A 12,707-nucleotide genomic window follows, 5' to 3' on the forward strand; every position below is an offset into this window, starting at 1 on the left:
ATGTTTACGTCGTTCCACGTTAGAATGGAATTCATGTCATGTGAAATTAGATAAATATTTACGTCTTCCCACAAAAAAGGACATTCGTTGCAAGGCGTGATTTTGACGAGATTAATATTTTGCGAGTTTTTTTACATCGAGACAAATTCGCAAACTCAAAAATGCATTCCAGTCGTAATTTAAAATTTCATATCGACATTCAACTTTAAGGTAGCGTTCACGTACTCAACGTATCGTGTGCGCAATATAATCTCTTAACTGGGTCCACGTTGCATTCTCGTTCGCAACGGCATCCTCTTCCGCTGCTACTTCGTCTTCGTCATCGGGTAAATCAACCTCGACTTCTTCGTCGTCGACTTCCTCGGCCCTGTGGAATCCCTCATCGAGTTCTCCGTTGCGCCGTAGGAAATTATGGACTCCCATTGCTGCAACGACCACTGCGATTTGGGCACGATATGAATAACTAGGCATCCTGTCCAGAATCTTCCATCGTTGCTTCAAAACTCCGAATGCACGCTCGATAATGTTTCGACATGATGAGTGATGAAAGTTGAACCTCTCGCGTGCATTACGAAATCGACGTCGGCCGCCTCCATGATCGTGAAACTCTTGGAAGTGGTAACGTACATCCGACCCCTTGTACGGTGCCATGTACCCCGGTCGATGTGCAAATCCAGAGTCCACCAAGTAATATTTCCTGTCAGCGGGTTCCGAAAAGTGTATGTCCGGACTATGCACCGCGCGGACTAGTATGCGGCTGTCGTGCGTGGGTCCCATGCTTCCCGACAGCACAAATGTGAAACACAAGTTGAAATCGCACGCGGCCAGGACATTCTGCGTGGGCACCCCTTTTCGGCCTATGAAGTTAATTCTTTTACGCCGTGGCAACACTGCCCGCACATGGGTCCCGTCGATAGCTCCAATACAATCCTGCGCTGTCCATTGTCAACGCACGTCAAGCACGCTAAACAAATAATGCACATTTTTACTTAATCATCGACACAAATCGCAGCACCGTAAACGTACCTAGAAAAATGGATATCGGTGTGGATCAGGATGATGACTTCCGGCTCCACGGTTGTAGTTTTCATGCGGCCGGATCATGTCTGCTGCCAGCGCACTGACGGCGCGAAGGACACGCTTGAAATAATGGCCGACGGTGTGCAGTGAATGTCCAAACAGCGTTTGCACTTGCCGATATCCTTTCCCATGCGCAAGTATGCACAGAAACATTCCGACCTGCTCGTACATATCGATGCTTGTACTGTTTTCCAATCCATAGCGATCTCGCAACACGTGTACAAAGTGCCTAAACATGGGAGGGTACATCCTAAACTCCTGAAAGCACGTTTGAGGATACACATGCATGTTCTGCAACATGAAGATATGTCCGCTTCGTGTTGTAAGAAATAAGAAACGGTGGGCCGGATCCTGCACGAGGTACTGCCGCACCATTCGCTCCGCGATACGACAATACTGAAGCCACACCAACATATCTGCCTCCAAGTGCTGGAGTACGTCTTCGTCCGAACCGTCGTCCGAACATGTGTTCGACACGATGTCGCAGTCGGTTTCGGATGACGTCTGCGAACCGGACATGTCCGTCATCTCCAGTACACGAATGGCTACCTCAAAACGCAATTCACTTCACTTCTCAGCCGCAACTTGCACCTGTATTTCGGATTACAGATGCATGACCTGGGACTTCGCCAATTAGGGGAATAACCTTCTTATAGCAGGAGCATTTGCAATGCGTGCACCAGACCTTTCACAGTTTGTGATGGCAATTATTGATACCACTAGCATGCCTGCTGAAGGTGCAGCGCATGCGCGACATATGCCGTGTCCGACGCGGGGAATCTTTGCTGCACCACACACAAAGTTCATAACTAGGGAGTCTACGCGATCGCATTATTTGGGACATTTTGTTGCTTTAGTAGAGTTATTGACCTTTGTGTAAACTTGTCTGTGTTGGAAGACAGCTTTTACGCTGTGCTGCATTACGTGCTACGCAATAAGATATGTGGGAAAGTAGTAGATTTACTATAGTAATTTACACTGGTCTAATCTTGTCAGAGTAGGAGGACAGCATGTGGGCATAGGTGGATTATGTCATAACCAATTATTTATGTCCAAAATTATGTATCTGCTATGAGCAGTGACGTCACATCAGTGTATAAGGACTAGACTTATGTAAATGTACTTAATAATTGAGTCCACTGTAGGAAAATCGTCGCCCTTTACTTTGACTGTTCTGTAAAGCGACGAGTCTATTTCTCTACGTTGCGAGTGCAGACTAGGCACGTTACATGAAAAATGTGTGCATCAGTTTTTACAGTGTACGCCGTTCTAGCACATTTTCAATTGTTACACGTTATACGCATAGACGTCAATGAAAATATGTAATTGCGTATGTCGGCCCAATGGTTTTCAGCCCGAACTTTCTCGTTTCCCCCGAGCTATGGACAGAATTTACGACAGTTACGGAAACAAGAGAATGAAATACGTGTTGCCGTGCATGGAAACGCGCCAGATGCAGATAGTTTAAATAAAAGGAGGCAGTAAGGAATACATAGCGCACAAGGTGGTAGTCTGCAAAACGTGTGAACAAGAAGGCGAACGTCAAAGTATTTTTACAACAACCAGTACCAACAACAATAAAAAAGGCGATAAAACGAAGGAAAAGCAAAGACACTGTAAACAATATTGGCACGATCAACGACTCCCAGAGCCCGGCCTTTTGTCACGTTCAAAACAGTACGCAATCCATTTGTAACGCATCGCCGTCGTTTTCGCAGCACTGTACGCAACATGATTTTCGGAGCTTCGTAGGAACCACAACGCGAACATGTGCAACTCATCCCCGGCTTCCACAAGCCCAGTAGAAAGCAAATCATCTATGCATTCGTGGAGCGTCACAGGCCCCTCTTCTTTTGCGCGGATCGCCGAGGCCATCTCCCTCGAAGCACAAGCGAGGTTGTCCACAGACTCAGAAACCTCCCTCGCCCCGAACTTCTTCCGCTTCCCCTTCGCATGTTTTCCCTTACGTTTCTCGCCACTTCGCCCTCGGGAGATATTCATTGAAGAGCTCGCTCTTCCTGGAGTCGGGCCATCGCTCGAATCCGTCGTCTCAGCGTTGATAGGTAACGTGTCGTGCGGATCATCAGAGTCGGAGTTGCCGCCCAAGGCGAAACCACGTTGCGACAGCTTCGTAGGTGTCAATGCGTATTTCATGGAGTCACAACTTCCTCCAAACAAACGGCTATACTTATGGTAGATCTCGGTGTTGTCGTTGTCCTTGAACTTTCCGTACCTGGCGTTCTGCTGAAATCGAACACGAGAGCATTAGGAAATGATTAGCTAGTTTTCCAAATGTCGAAACATTTCTAAGCAAGATAGCATAACTTGTTTTTGGGGTAGTGTTGTTACCTTAATTTTCTGCGTCCACCACCATTCCGGAGCGTCAATTCTACCCCCGGTGCTTAGACCACATGCGATTCCCGTCGACTGGAGGAGCTCAAAAAGGAGTTTGTGGTCCGTACGCATAGCACCCCAATGGTTTTTCAGCTATGCCGTCGTCCAGTTCTTCCCTGAATTTTTGTTGAACAAGTCGCGTAATCGCTCCCACCCTGTGGAATAGAAGCACTTTCCACGACGGTGTCCCTCTGCAGTGACGTGTTCGGCGGCCGACAAGAAGATCTTCTGCTCGCGAGGTTCCCATCTAGCACTCTTGCGGGGCTCCGGCCTATTTTCCATGTTCGGGTTCGCTGAGGGTACGGGCATCGAGTCCGGATTCTGTGTCGTGTAGTTCTGCAAAAATGTCGCACATCAGAGTTGTAAGAGCTTATTGGTAAACACAAAGTAAGTGTGAAGGTGAGAATGCAAATGGTTTTGTGGCTGATCTTCAGTGCAGTGTAAAATTGTAATTGAAAAGCTCAAGTAGTTGCCTGCAATATTATTTCAAAGTGTGAAATAATGGTACTGTCGTATCTCTTCAGTGTAGTGGAAGACGGTGACCGTAAAAATGAAGTAAATGCTAGCAATATGAACCTCTATGCCGTGACTGTATATAAAACAGCTTGATGCCAGACATGGATACATGGTAATACTTATTAGAATGAGAAGGATTCATAGATAGCTTGAATTGTAGTTTAATATTGTGAACTGGAAAACAGAATTTTGTCACACACAGACATGCAAATTACGCAGAACTATTCGAAGATGTTCCTCTCTGTACGGAGGAAGATGATATTGCAAAAAAACGACTTGAAAACTACTGGTTCCGTCATTAATAAGCGGTGGCAATACGAACATACGCCACTAGAGTCCGGAATAGGTCGATTTATCTTGAATGGAGTCACTCAAAATTTGAAGTCCAATCTCAATGCTACTCACTAACTTTAGCACAACCCTTTTCCCACAAAGCAGGCGGAAACTGTAGATGCTGTCGGGTTCAAAGAAAAGGTTTAACTACGTTGGTACAGAATAACAGACGCGAGCTGTGAAGGAAGATGTCAACTGTCTTCCTGCGAAGCCAGCGATTCGGGCAAAAACGTGGAAACTGTGGGCATTTGCTAGTTCTACTATTACCATAGTTGAAACAATGCATACACTTAACTCTTACAGAAGCAACAATTGCAACGACTCTGCAGCCGGTGGAGCACAACAAGACCACAGATTCATATAGATAACCGTTTTACAAATACAAAGCAGACAAGAAATGATTTCTACTACTACAAGTTTTGGACCAATAATTTTCTATGGATTTGAGTCCCATGCGTTAATAGCTATGTGGTGGGGATGCAACACCGGGGGGGGGGACCCCTGGAGTTGAAGGCATACCATGGTTTCAGGGTAGTAGCCAAATCCGCCGGCGTCGTAGGCCTTTTTCGGTTTATGCAGATCGGAGTCCCCAGAAGTTGGTGTGCCGGTGTACTGTGATGTCGAGCCCAGAGGTTAGGCGTCGTCGGGTGAAGTTGGGGAGGAGTCCGCTCGTGGCCTTGCGCAAGGGTCAACCGGCACCGTTGGGCTGAGCAAGCTTTTTCACCGCCGATGCGCAAATTCGGTTGTCTTCGCCTGATAACGGTGCACTGAATCGCTGGAGAGGGAAGGCATTTGGGGAGTGGATTTGTGCGGGGAGTGGGTTTGTAGATGTTGAAGGGCAATTGTGTAAAATCCAAATAGGAACAAAGGGGTGTTGCAGTCTTTTTTATCGAATTGTTGTGTGTGTGCTTGATAATTCAACCATGTGCCTGCTTGCCATTGTCAGAAGATAGATTTCGGAAAATTTGAATTGGTGGTCAAAAAGTTTGAAAAACGAACGAAATGAAATTGTAATGGGGCTCAGACAGAAGCTAAAAGACTTGCTAGTGGGCAAGAAAATTATTCATTATACTCAAATACTCAAAGTCTTAGTCGTCCACGTCAGGGTTGACCGGAAGATGATGATAATTCCTTTTTACTAGTTTTTCTCTACTCGTCATTTAGCTCCCGTTTGACCATCATTCCCATTCTTTTTCTCTCTTTTATTTTCAACTACACAATTTTTTATAAAATAATATTATACGTAAATCAAAAAAATTCATTCTTTTTCAACCACACATTATTCAAAAATACACTATTCCCACCATTAAATTTTGACAAGAATGGGAGCCAAACGGGGGCTAACTTCTAGTTCTATGGTATTAATGTCATTCAAATTACCTTTTGACCTATAGATAATAATTGATTCAAACAAATCCTAATATCAAGCATTTTTTTCCCTAAAATAACTGTAACTCCATTAGCATGACGCAAGTGAAATATATTCTGAACTTCTAAAGGTTTAACGGTACAAATTAGAGGGACTTTTGATCTTTTAATGTATGTATGACATGCGAGTAGTAACACAAGTTTTCTACGGTGACAATGCTGCAATCCCGTTTGGTCTCCATTCTCATTCTCATTCATTTTCTCTCTTTTATTTTTAATCACACGATCTTCCATAAAATAATATTACACTCAAATAAAAAAAAATCATTCTTTTTCAACCAAACATTTTTCAAAAAAATACTATTCCAATCATCAAAATTCAAAAAGAATGGAAGCCAAACGGAGGCATTATTATGTTTGGCCCCATTTTTTTCAAATTAAAATGTGGAGAATAGTATTTTTTTGAAGAATGAGCGGTGGAAAAAGAAAAAAAAAATTGGTTTATGAGTAATATTATTTTATGAAGGATTGTATGCAGAAAATAGGAAAGAGAAAAATGAAATTTAATTTAATGAAAGCCAAACGGAGAAGTTGAGTATTTTTCTTACCAGCATATTATAAATATGCAATTTGATCAACTGCGTTATTATCTTCAACAAAGATGTTAAAGAAAAATCCTGTTATCTTTTTCTCTCTCCTTTTCTCTTTTTTCTTAATCTTTGCTAATTTATTTCGAATTGCAACACCTGCAAGGAGCACAACCCTTGTGTTCCAGACCAGTGGTAGATCCAGACTACTTGGTAAGTGCTTCACTAACTTTCTGCTTACTTCTCATTAGTTTTGTCTCATCTAATAAAGAACAATTTAGTTGCCATTCTTTCATATGTGTTTGCTTTCGAGCCTTTCTTGTCAGTATGGCCTCAGTTAGTGCCTGATGCTCGCTCAAGACATTTTCTCTATCTTTTCTGATTGTAGACATATCGGACACTAAGCTTCCGGTTACCGGAAGCCGCTCACCACACGCAAAACAAAGTTCCCCGGGTTCTGGCCAGCAAAAAAAACGTTCCCCGGGTTTTAAAGGACCGGCTCTTCCGTAATCAGGTCCAAGATGAATGGATGCAGTAGATCATATATATTTGGAGATTATATAGACTTCGAATGAGCATGTTTTTACTCCTGTCTTAACTCTAATCCTTTAGTTTGTTAGTACAAATGGAATAAGAATGACCAAGAAATCAATAAATACTGTTTCAGGTTATGCACCAATCCGAGTGCCTAATTTCTGTAGAAAATGAAGTTTGTGGTAGTTCTGATAACTATAGCTGAGATACACAATTAACATCTGATCACCACGTCATTCTTTTACGGTCAAATGGACTAAAGAGTTCGACCGGGATTCAAGTGTCACAAAATGGAAGTTTTTAAGACTGCATTTGACAAAAAAAGGCCGAGAATCCAATTTCTACATTTGGCAGAAATGGAAATTTAGCTGTCATATTCTCCAGAAATTGCATGATGGCATGGACAATATAACTTTGCTTCACAATATCCCCACAAAACGAGTCTCACTAGACAATGAACTGCAGCTGTTAAAATTAATATTAATATTCTAACACTAACAATCACTAGAAAAAAAAACCATCGTGTTTCCCTCTTCTTTTCCCATTTATATTGTCTAATATCAACCTGGGCCGATTTAATAGATCAAATCTTTATGAAAGTGATAATTAACAACGTGGGCATTGTTCAACGGACCGAGCTACACCACCAGAAGAGAAGCTGACATAAGCCCTGACCTACTCTCACATTTGGGGGCGGGCCCACTTCTTTCTCCCAATTGTTTATTCACGTGGCCCCGACATTTGTGTGAGAGTGTCAAACCTTCTGTCAAAAATTTTCTGGCAGAGGAGCATTTTCCTTGTTCAACCATGAGAATAGCTGTGAAGTGAAAAGACAAGACAGTAGTTGCATTCTAAAAGAAAACAGAGAATCTGAGAATGTCACCTCACATTCCTGCTATGGATACCTGCTTTAATGTATTAGCAATCTCTTCTGCTGTTGCATCTCCATTCACCTTGGCAACAAGCTGACTATCTTTCGGAACTACATCGTCTCTCAGATAGCTTCCTGCTGTTCTGAGCAAATCCTCGGATCCTTTCTCCACGACCCCTTTTAGAATAATGGTTTTATGGGTGCCGGTGATCAATTCTTCGTAATCTGTGTCTCCGGTTTCACCAAGTATCACGTACATACTTCCCACATTCAATCGCCACCGGACAAAGAGGTACCTATAGATAGCGTTAACCAGGATAAAAAACAAAGAATGAAATCCAAGAACTCGTTAAAATGTGATTCTATAAAGAATTTAATGCGTATACATTACAAGGTCAACAGTTCAACCAAGAAAACAATGCTGGATATGCTTAATTTTGTGCAAGATAGCGCACGGTTGTAATCCAATACCGAAGACACCTACCATTTAAGGGAATATGCAGTTGAAGAATTCTATTATTTGCAACATTTAGATGCCCTTTAATCTATAAAATTTACCTGAGAGCCTGGGAACGAGATGCAAGGAGAGGAATAGCTAGCATTCTTGTGGAGTTTCTGCAATACATCAAATGGCAACGGAGTCCTCGAATCCTAAGCTTCTGCCTCATATCATCCACTTTTTTCGCCTGCAAAAGTCAAATATCAATCTATCCTACCCAAAATCATATATACCTATCATAAAAATCATTTGTGTGTATGGTAGGGAGGACAGAGATAGTATTGGACAATATCAAGAAAAGAAAATTATCATCTAGTTCGTTATGCAATCTAGTCATCCAATATTGGGTATCAAATATGCACTAAATGTACCTTACTGGGATCCTTTATTAAGTAGGATAGGCAATGAGAATTGCTCGATTTTGCATCCTCTTCAATAACAGCAACAGATTCCGCATAACCTACTGATGTATTCATTAGCTTCCAAATGGTCTTTTTCAAACCATCAGAACCCCACCGATAATCAATATGTGATGCATAATCCGGATCCAAACAAGGCTTTCCACTGTCTTCAGGGTAGTACACTTCACTACCACTACTACAGATTAAAGCATCAAAATCATTAACTTTGATATTCCCCGACAACAAAAATTCAGTCAATTCTGATATAGGCATGGCTGTCGATACTGCAAATCCCGTTAATTTTGCATTTTGTGCATCTAATTTAATGGCCTTGAAAAGATTTTGTATTGTATGAATCATCTTTTTTTCAGGTGCTCCATTGATATCATAGGAATCAACTGCTACAACAATCAATTTGCGACGCCGCCTCAACATTGGATATTTGCTCAAGATATTGTCAGTTGGCCGTATACCGTCAACTTTGGAATCTCGTGCCCCCTTCTCCTGCCTTTTCATTTTGCTCATGACAAGCTTAACTCGATCTTGCACGTTAGGGTTTTCCCCAACTGCAGCCACTTCTAGTGATTCATTTATTGAAGTTCTCTCTCCATCAATGGATAGCCTAAGAGACATATCTTGCACATCTTTAAGCGAATCATTCAGGGATTCCTCTGCTGCCAGATCATCTGCTGATGAGTCAGTTTGCCACTGAGGGTGCCTCATCCGACATGATGCCACCCTTGTCAAGTACGTTCGGCAATGTTCTGGCCATGAAAACAGATGTATGTTCCTCCAGCCATTCCTTCTGCACTCAACCCACAAGTTCTTTTCCGACACTAACTTCAGCAGTGCATCAGCGATTGCTTGCTGATCATGAGGGTCCACAAGCAGCCCATTGTTCAATGCCTACATTACATAAAAAATTTGATCAAATGACAATTTCATATTTTTATTTCACCACTCTTTTCCACTCATTTAAGAACTATAGAAAGGGATTAGATGCCTCAAGACTATGTATCGCTCAACAAGGAGTCACTTTACCTGATGAATATCAACTGGACCACCATTCTTAGTTGCCACCATTGGGAGTCCATGCGCTGCAGCCTACAGTATTCCAGACTCAGATTTCAGAAAATTAATTCTACCAGAAAATGAAGTGTTAGAAAAACAGTTGATTGAAATAAACCTCAATCAAGGTAAGTCCAAAGGGCTCGATGAAAGCTGGGTTTACGAAAACTCCCTGTTGCATTTTCAATTAAAAAATAAATTAAACAGTAAAGTATAGCTGTAAAATTCACGCTGCAAAGAGCACGACATTAATATACCTTTGTTTTGGCAGCCAGCCTGTAAATGTCTGGAACATCGCTTTGCTTGTGATGTTTTGGGAAAGCCACTTGCCCATAGAGGTCATACGTATCAACCAGCTTCAGCACTGTAGTTAGCACATTTGCACTTCCGGCAGACATCTCATCTATATCGTCCCTATTCCCCATTATAAGAGTCTATACAAAAGGGCATTGGTTAAAAATTTAGCAGTGTTCTTTGTAACAATGGATGCATAACAGAATACGAGATGTCTTTTTTATTAAACTTGATTGCTGTACTTACAAGATTAGCAAGCTCTTGTAACAAGCGGCATTCTCCGAAGGCTTTGACAAGAGTGGTTATGTTCTTTTTTGGATCTGGTCTTGACAATGCCAAAATCATTGGCTTGTGAGGATTCGTTAGAAAGCGCATCACCTGAAGAAACAAAATGTTTATAGTTTCGAAAGTCGAATTGATTTAACGAATGGGAAATCATGAACAATCTGGTGCTTACTTCTGACCATATAGCCGGGAGAGCTTTGGGGGACTCGCTGTTGGTTAGCCCTGAAAGTTCCCCTTCAGCTTCTATGTTATCTTCTTGAACCTCAACATTGCTGAAGTCCATCCCAGGAGGAATAACCTACAAAGTAATTCCACCAAAATACTGAATCTCAGTGTTTAAAAGATGGACCGTGAGTATATGTAAATGGTGAAAAAGTGTTTTCAGCGCCAATTTTTTTCAGAACAACTTTTATTTTGTTGCATCTTGCACCCCAAATATATTGAGAACAAGTCTTTGTAAATTCACTGCAGTTCATTTAATGTTCTAAATCAGAAGTGCAAAATCGCATGGATACGATCATCATTGTGATTCTTGATTAATTGGATCATAAACTATGACAATATAACATTCATCAGTTCAATGCCTTGCTTACCGCCATTCTAGGCATAAACCGACCATGGCAATTGACCCCACGTCTTGCACGTGCCCTCAAAACTTTCTCGAGTTTTACATCAAATCCATCGTATAGACCCCATTGTTCTTCAATCTCCTGCTTTGTGCTCGTGATAACAAGCTCTGCAGTGTCTAAAGAAAGTTCTTCGGCTTCTATCCTCCTCATAATCCGGTATGTTGAATTAATATCCTCTTTTGATTGTCTTCCCTGCTTTAGAAGTTGTTCTAGCTTGTTTCTGCCCAATGAGTGTCCCGTTAAAACCATTGGGACATTTAATGCACCCGAAAGGAGAGCGGCCGCATCACCTGCATCTGCATAATGGCCATGGATAACATATGGCCAGACGGGCTGACCTCCACCGATTTGTTCGCCCAAAGCCTTCGACATATTAAGAATGTGACCCAATGCTCCATCGACAAACTCCTGCACATGAGGCCACAATAGTTCTTTTGGAAGATACTTGTCCCGAGGGCCAAAGGGTATTCTTACAATGTAGGCCCCACTGCTTTCCCCTAGATCAGCACCATCCATATCCTCTGAACCCATAGTAAGCATCTCTGTCGGCTCACCATAACTCCAATCCACTTCAGGCGAGGAAACTTGTCTCGTGAACAGATCGACCCTATATACACCGGGCATCTTAGCCAGTGCTCGTGCTAGTTCTACAACATACTTAGTCTGACATTTAATAAAAGAAAGTTAAAAACAATGATTAAACATTTATTAAATCATTATTTATCCAAAAGGAAGTGCTTCATGATACCTGACCTCCAGTATCAGAATCACGACCTAGCTCCATATTTTCCCCACGGACTAATCCATGTAAACTGATTGAGATTAGCAGCTTTAGTAAGAAACTATACGTTCAACTCACGCCCCCTACATCAGGGAATTTTGATGCCTAAACTAACCTATTAGTGTTAACTAAGATATAATTTGATTTGACCACAATGACAAAAAAATCTAGACTTGTATTAATGATAACTAAATTCCAAATTCTTCGTGTGCATGTGAAAAATTACATTGAGATATATTGTTCCTCATGAGGAGAATATAAAGGTTCTTCGGGTGCAGGTTAACAAATTACATTGAGATAGACATACCTAATGAGGACAATATAAAGCTTCTTCTCCTTTTTATTGTCTGACCATACTTCTATGTTGGAGAAGTTCCGTTGGAACTTTTTCCGTGGACTGTCGACCCCAACCTCTCCCACACCATCTCCTTTCTCTCCTTCAGACAAATCTTCAGACATGTCCTCAGTAACATCCTTGCGCCCTTGTTCTCGTTCCCATCTCCAGTTTGCTAACCTTTGGAAATCGTCCAATTCCAACTACCAAAAGATAAAGTATAATGTCATTTTTATGATTCAGTTGGATATGCATTTGGAAGCCTGCTAAATAAAATCTAAACGAGTGACACGATTCACGGTAAAGTATCATTTTCACGAGGCTTATAAGGACCAGCACAAAATAAACTATAAAATTCGAAGGAAGTGCTAGTCAAAAACAAGAAATGAGGAAGCATCAATTGAATGGTATTACATTCATGCAAATCAACCATTGACTGACGTATTATCCATTTGTGCAGATTTTTTAATATGCATTTGAAGATATGATTATTGAAAATAAACCATAGAATTTACATTTCTAATTATGGCTTCATTTGTTTATTCAAATACCATATATATACAAAAAAAGATGCAATTTTTAATCATTTGCAGAATATTTTCTGAATTAAATTGTAAGATTTCATTACCTATTAGATCCCACATAAAGCACACACTACTGAAATAATAAACAGAGGAAAGGGTGAGACACTCAAACAAGAAGTGCAATTTTCACTCTATCCCCTTTAATCCCC

The 12,707-nt window shown here is 41.4% G+C and overlaps 2 protein-coding genes across 2 annotated transcripts in view; both read right to left on the reverse strand.

Moving 5' to 3' along the window:
* Positions 1 to 225: 225 nt before the first annotated feature.
* Positions 226 to 1,608, reverse strand: LOC111392572. The gene is made up of 2 exons (XM_023017931.1): positions 1,065 to 1,608; positions 226 to 935 (listed from the first exon to the last, which is right to left on the reverse strand). The coding sequence occupies exons 1-2, from the start codon at positions 1,606 to 1,608 to the stop codon at positions 226 to 228; spliced, it is 1,254 nt and encodes a 417-aa protein (XP_022873699.1).
* Positions 1,609 to 7,239: 5,631 nt separating this feature from the next.
* The window catches only part of LOC111392573 (probable sucrose-phosphate synthase 2), a 6,203-nt gene continuing 735 nt past the window's right edge, over positions 7,240 to 12,707 (reverse strand). The window contains exons 2-13 of the mRNA XM_023017933.1: positions 11,948 to 12,177; positions 11,608 to 11,671; positions 10,824 to 11,522; positions 10,403 to 10,528; positions 10,192 to 10,323; positions 9,909 to 10,085; positions 9,770 to 9,823; positions 9,625 to 9,687; positions 8,554 to 9,489; positions 8,242 to 8,369; positions 7,718 to 7,979; positions 7,240 to 7,629 (exon numbers count right to left, since the gene is read on the reverse strand). Of these exons, the coding sequence (XP_022873701.1) occupies positions 7,579 to 7,629; positions 7,718 to 7,979; positions 8,242 to 8,369; positions 8,554 to 9,489; positions 9,625 to 9,687; positions 9,770 to 9,823; positions 9,909 to 10,085; positions 10,192 to 10,323; positions 10,403 to 10,528; positions 10,824 to 11,522; positions 11,608 to 11,671; positions 11,948 to 12,177 (2,922 nt within the window). The 3' untranslated portion in view covers positions 7,240 to 7,578. The remainder of the gene's footprint in view (positions 7,630 to 7,717; positions 7,980 to 8,241; positions 8,370 to 8,553; positions 9,490 to 9,624; positions 9,688 to 9,769; positions 9,824 to 9,908; positions 10,086 to 10,191; positions 10,324 to 10,402; positions 10,529 to 10,823; positions 11,523 to 11,607; positions 11,672 to 11,947; positions 12,178 to 12,707) is intronic.

Source organism: Olea europaea, unplaced genomic scaffold, assembly GCF_002742605.1.
Source record: "Olea europaea var. sylvestris unplaced genomic scaffold, O_europaea_v1 scaffold940, whole genome shotgun sequence".
NCBI lineage: Eukaryota > Viridiplantae > Streptophyta > Magnoliopsida > Lamiales > Oleaceae > Olea > Olea europaea.

Excerpts from the sequence above, each read along its gene's own strand:
- LOC111392572 (XM_023017931.1), bottom strand. The coding sequence starts at position 1,608 with ATGACGGACATGTCCGGTTCGCAGACGTCATCCGAAACCGACTGCGAC. Across the intron at positions 936-1,064 it reads CTACAACCGTGGAGCCGGAA|CGCAGGATTGTATTGGAGCT; the intron begins GTCATCATCCTG and ends GACAATGGACAG.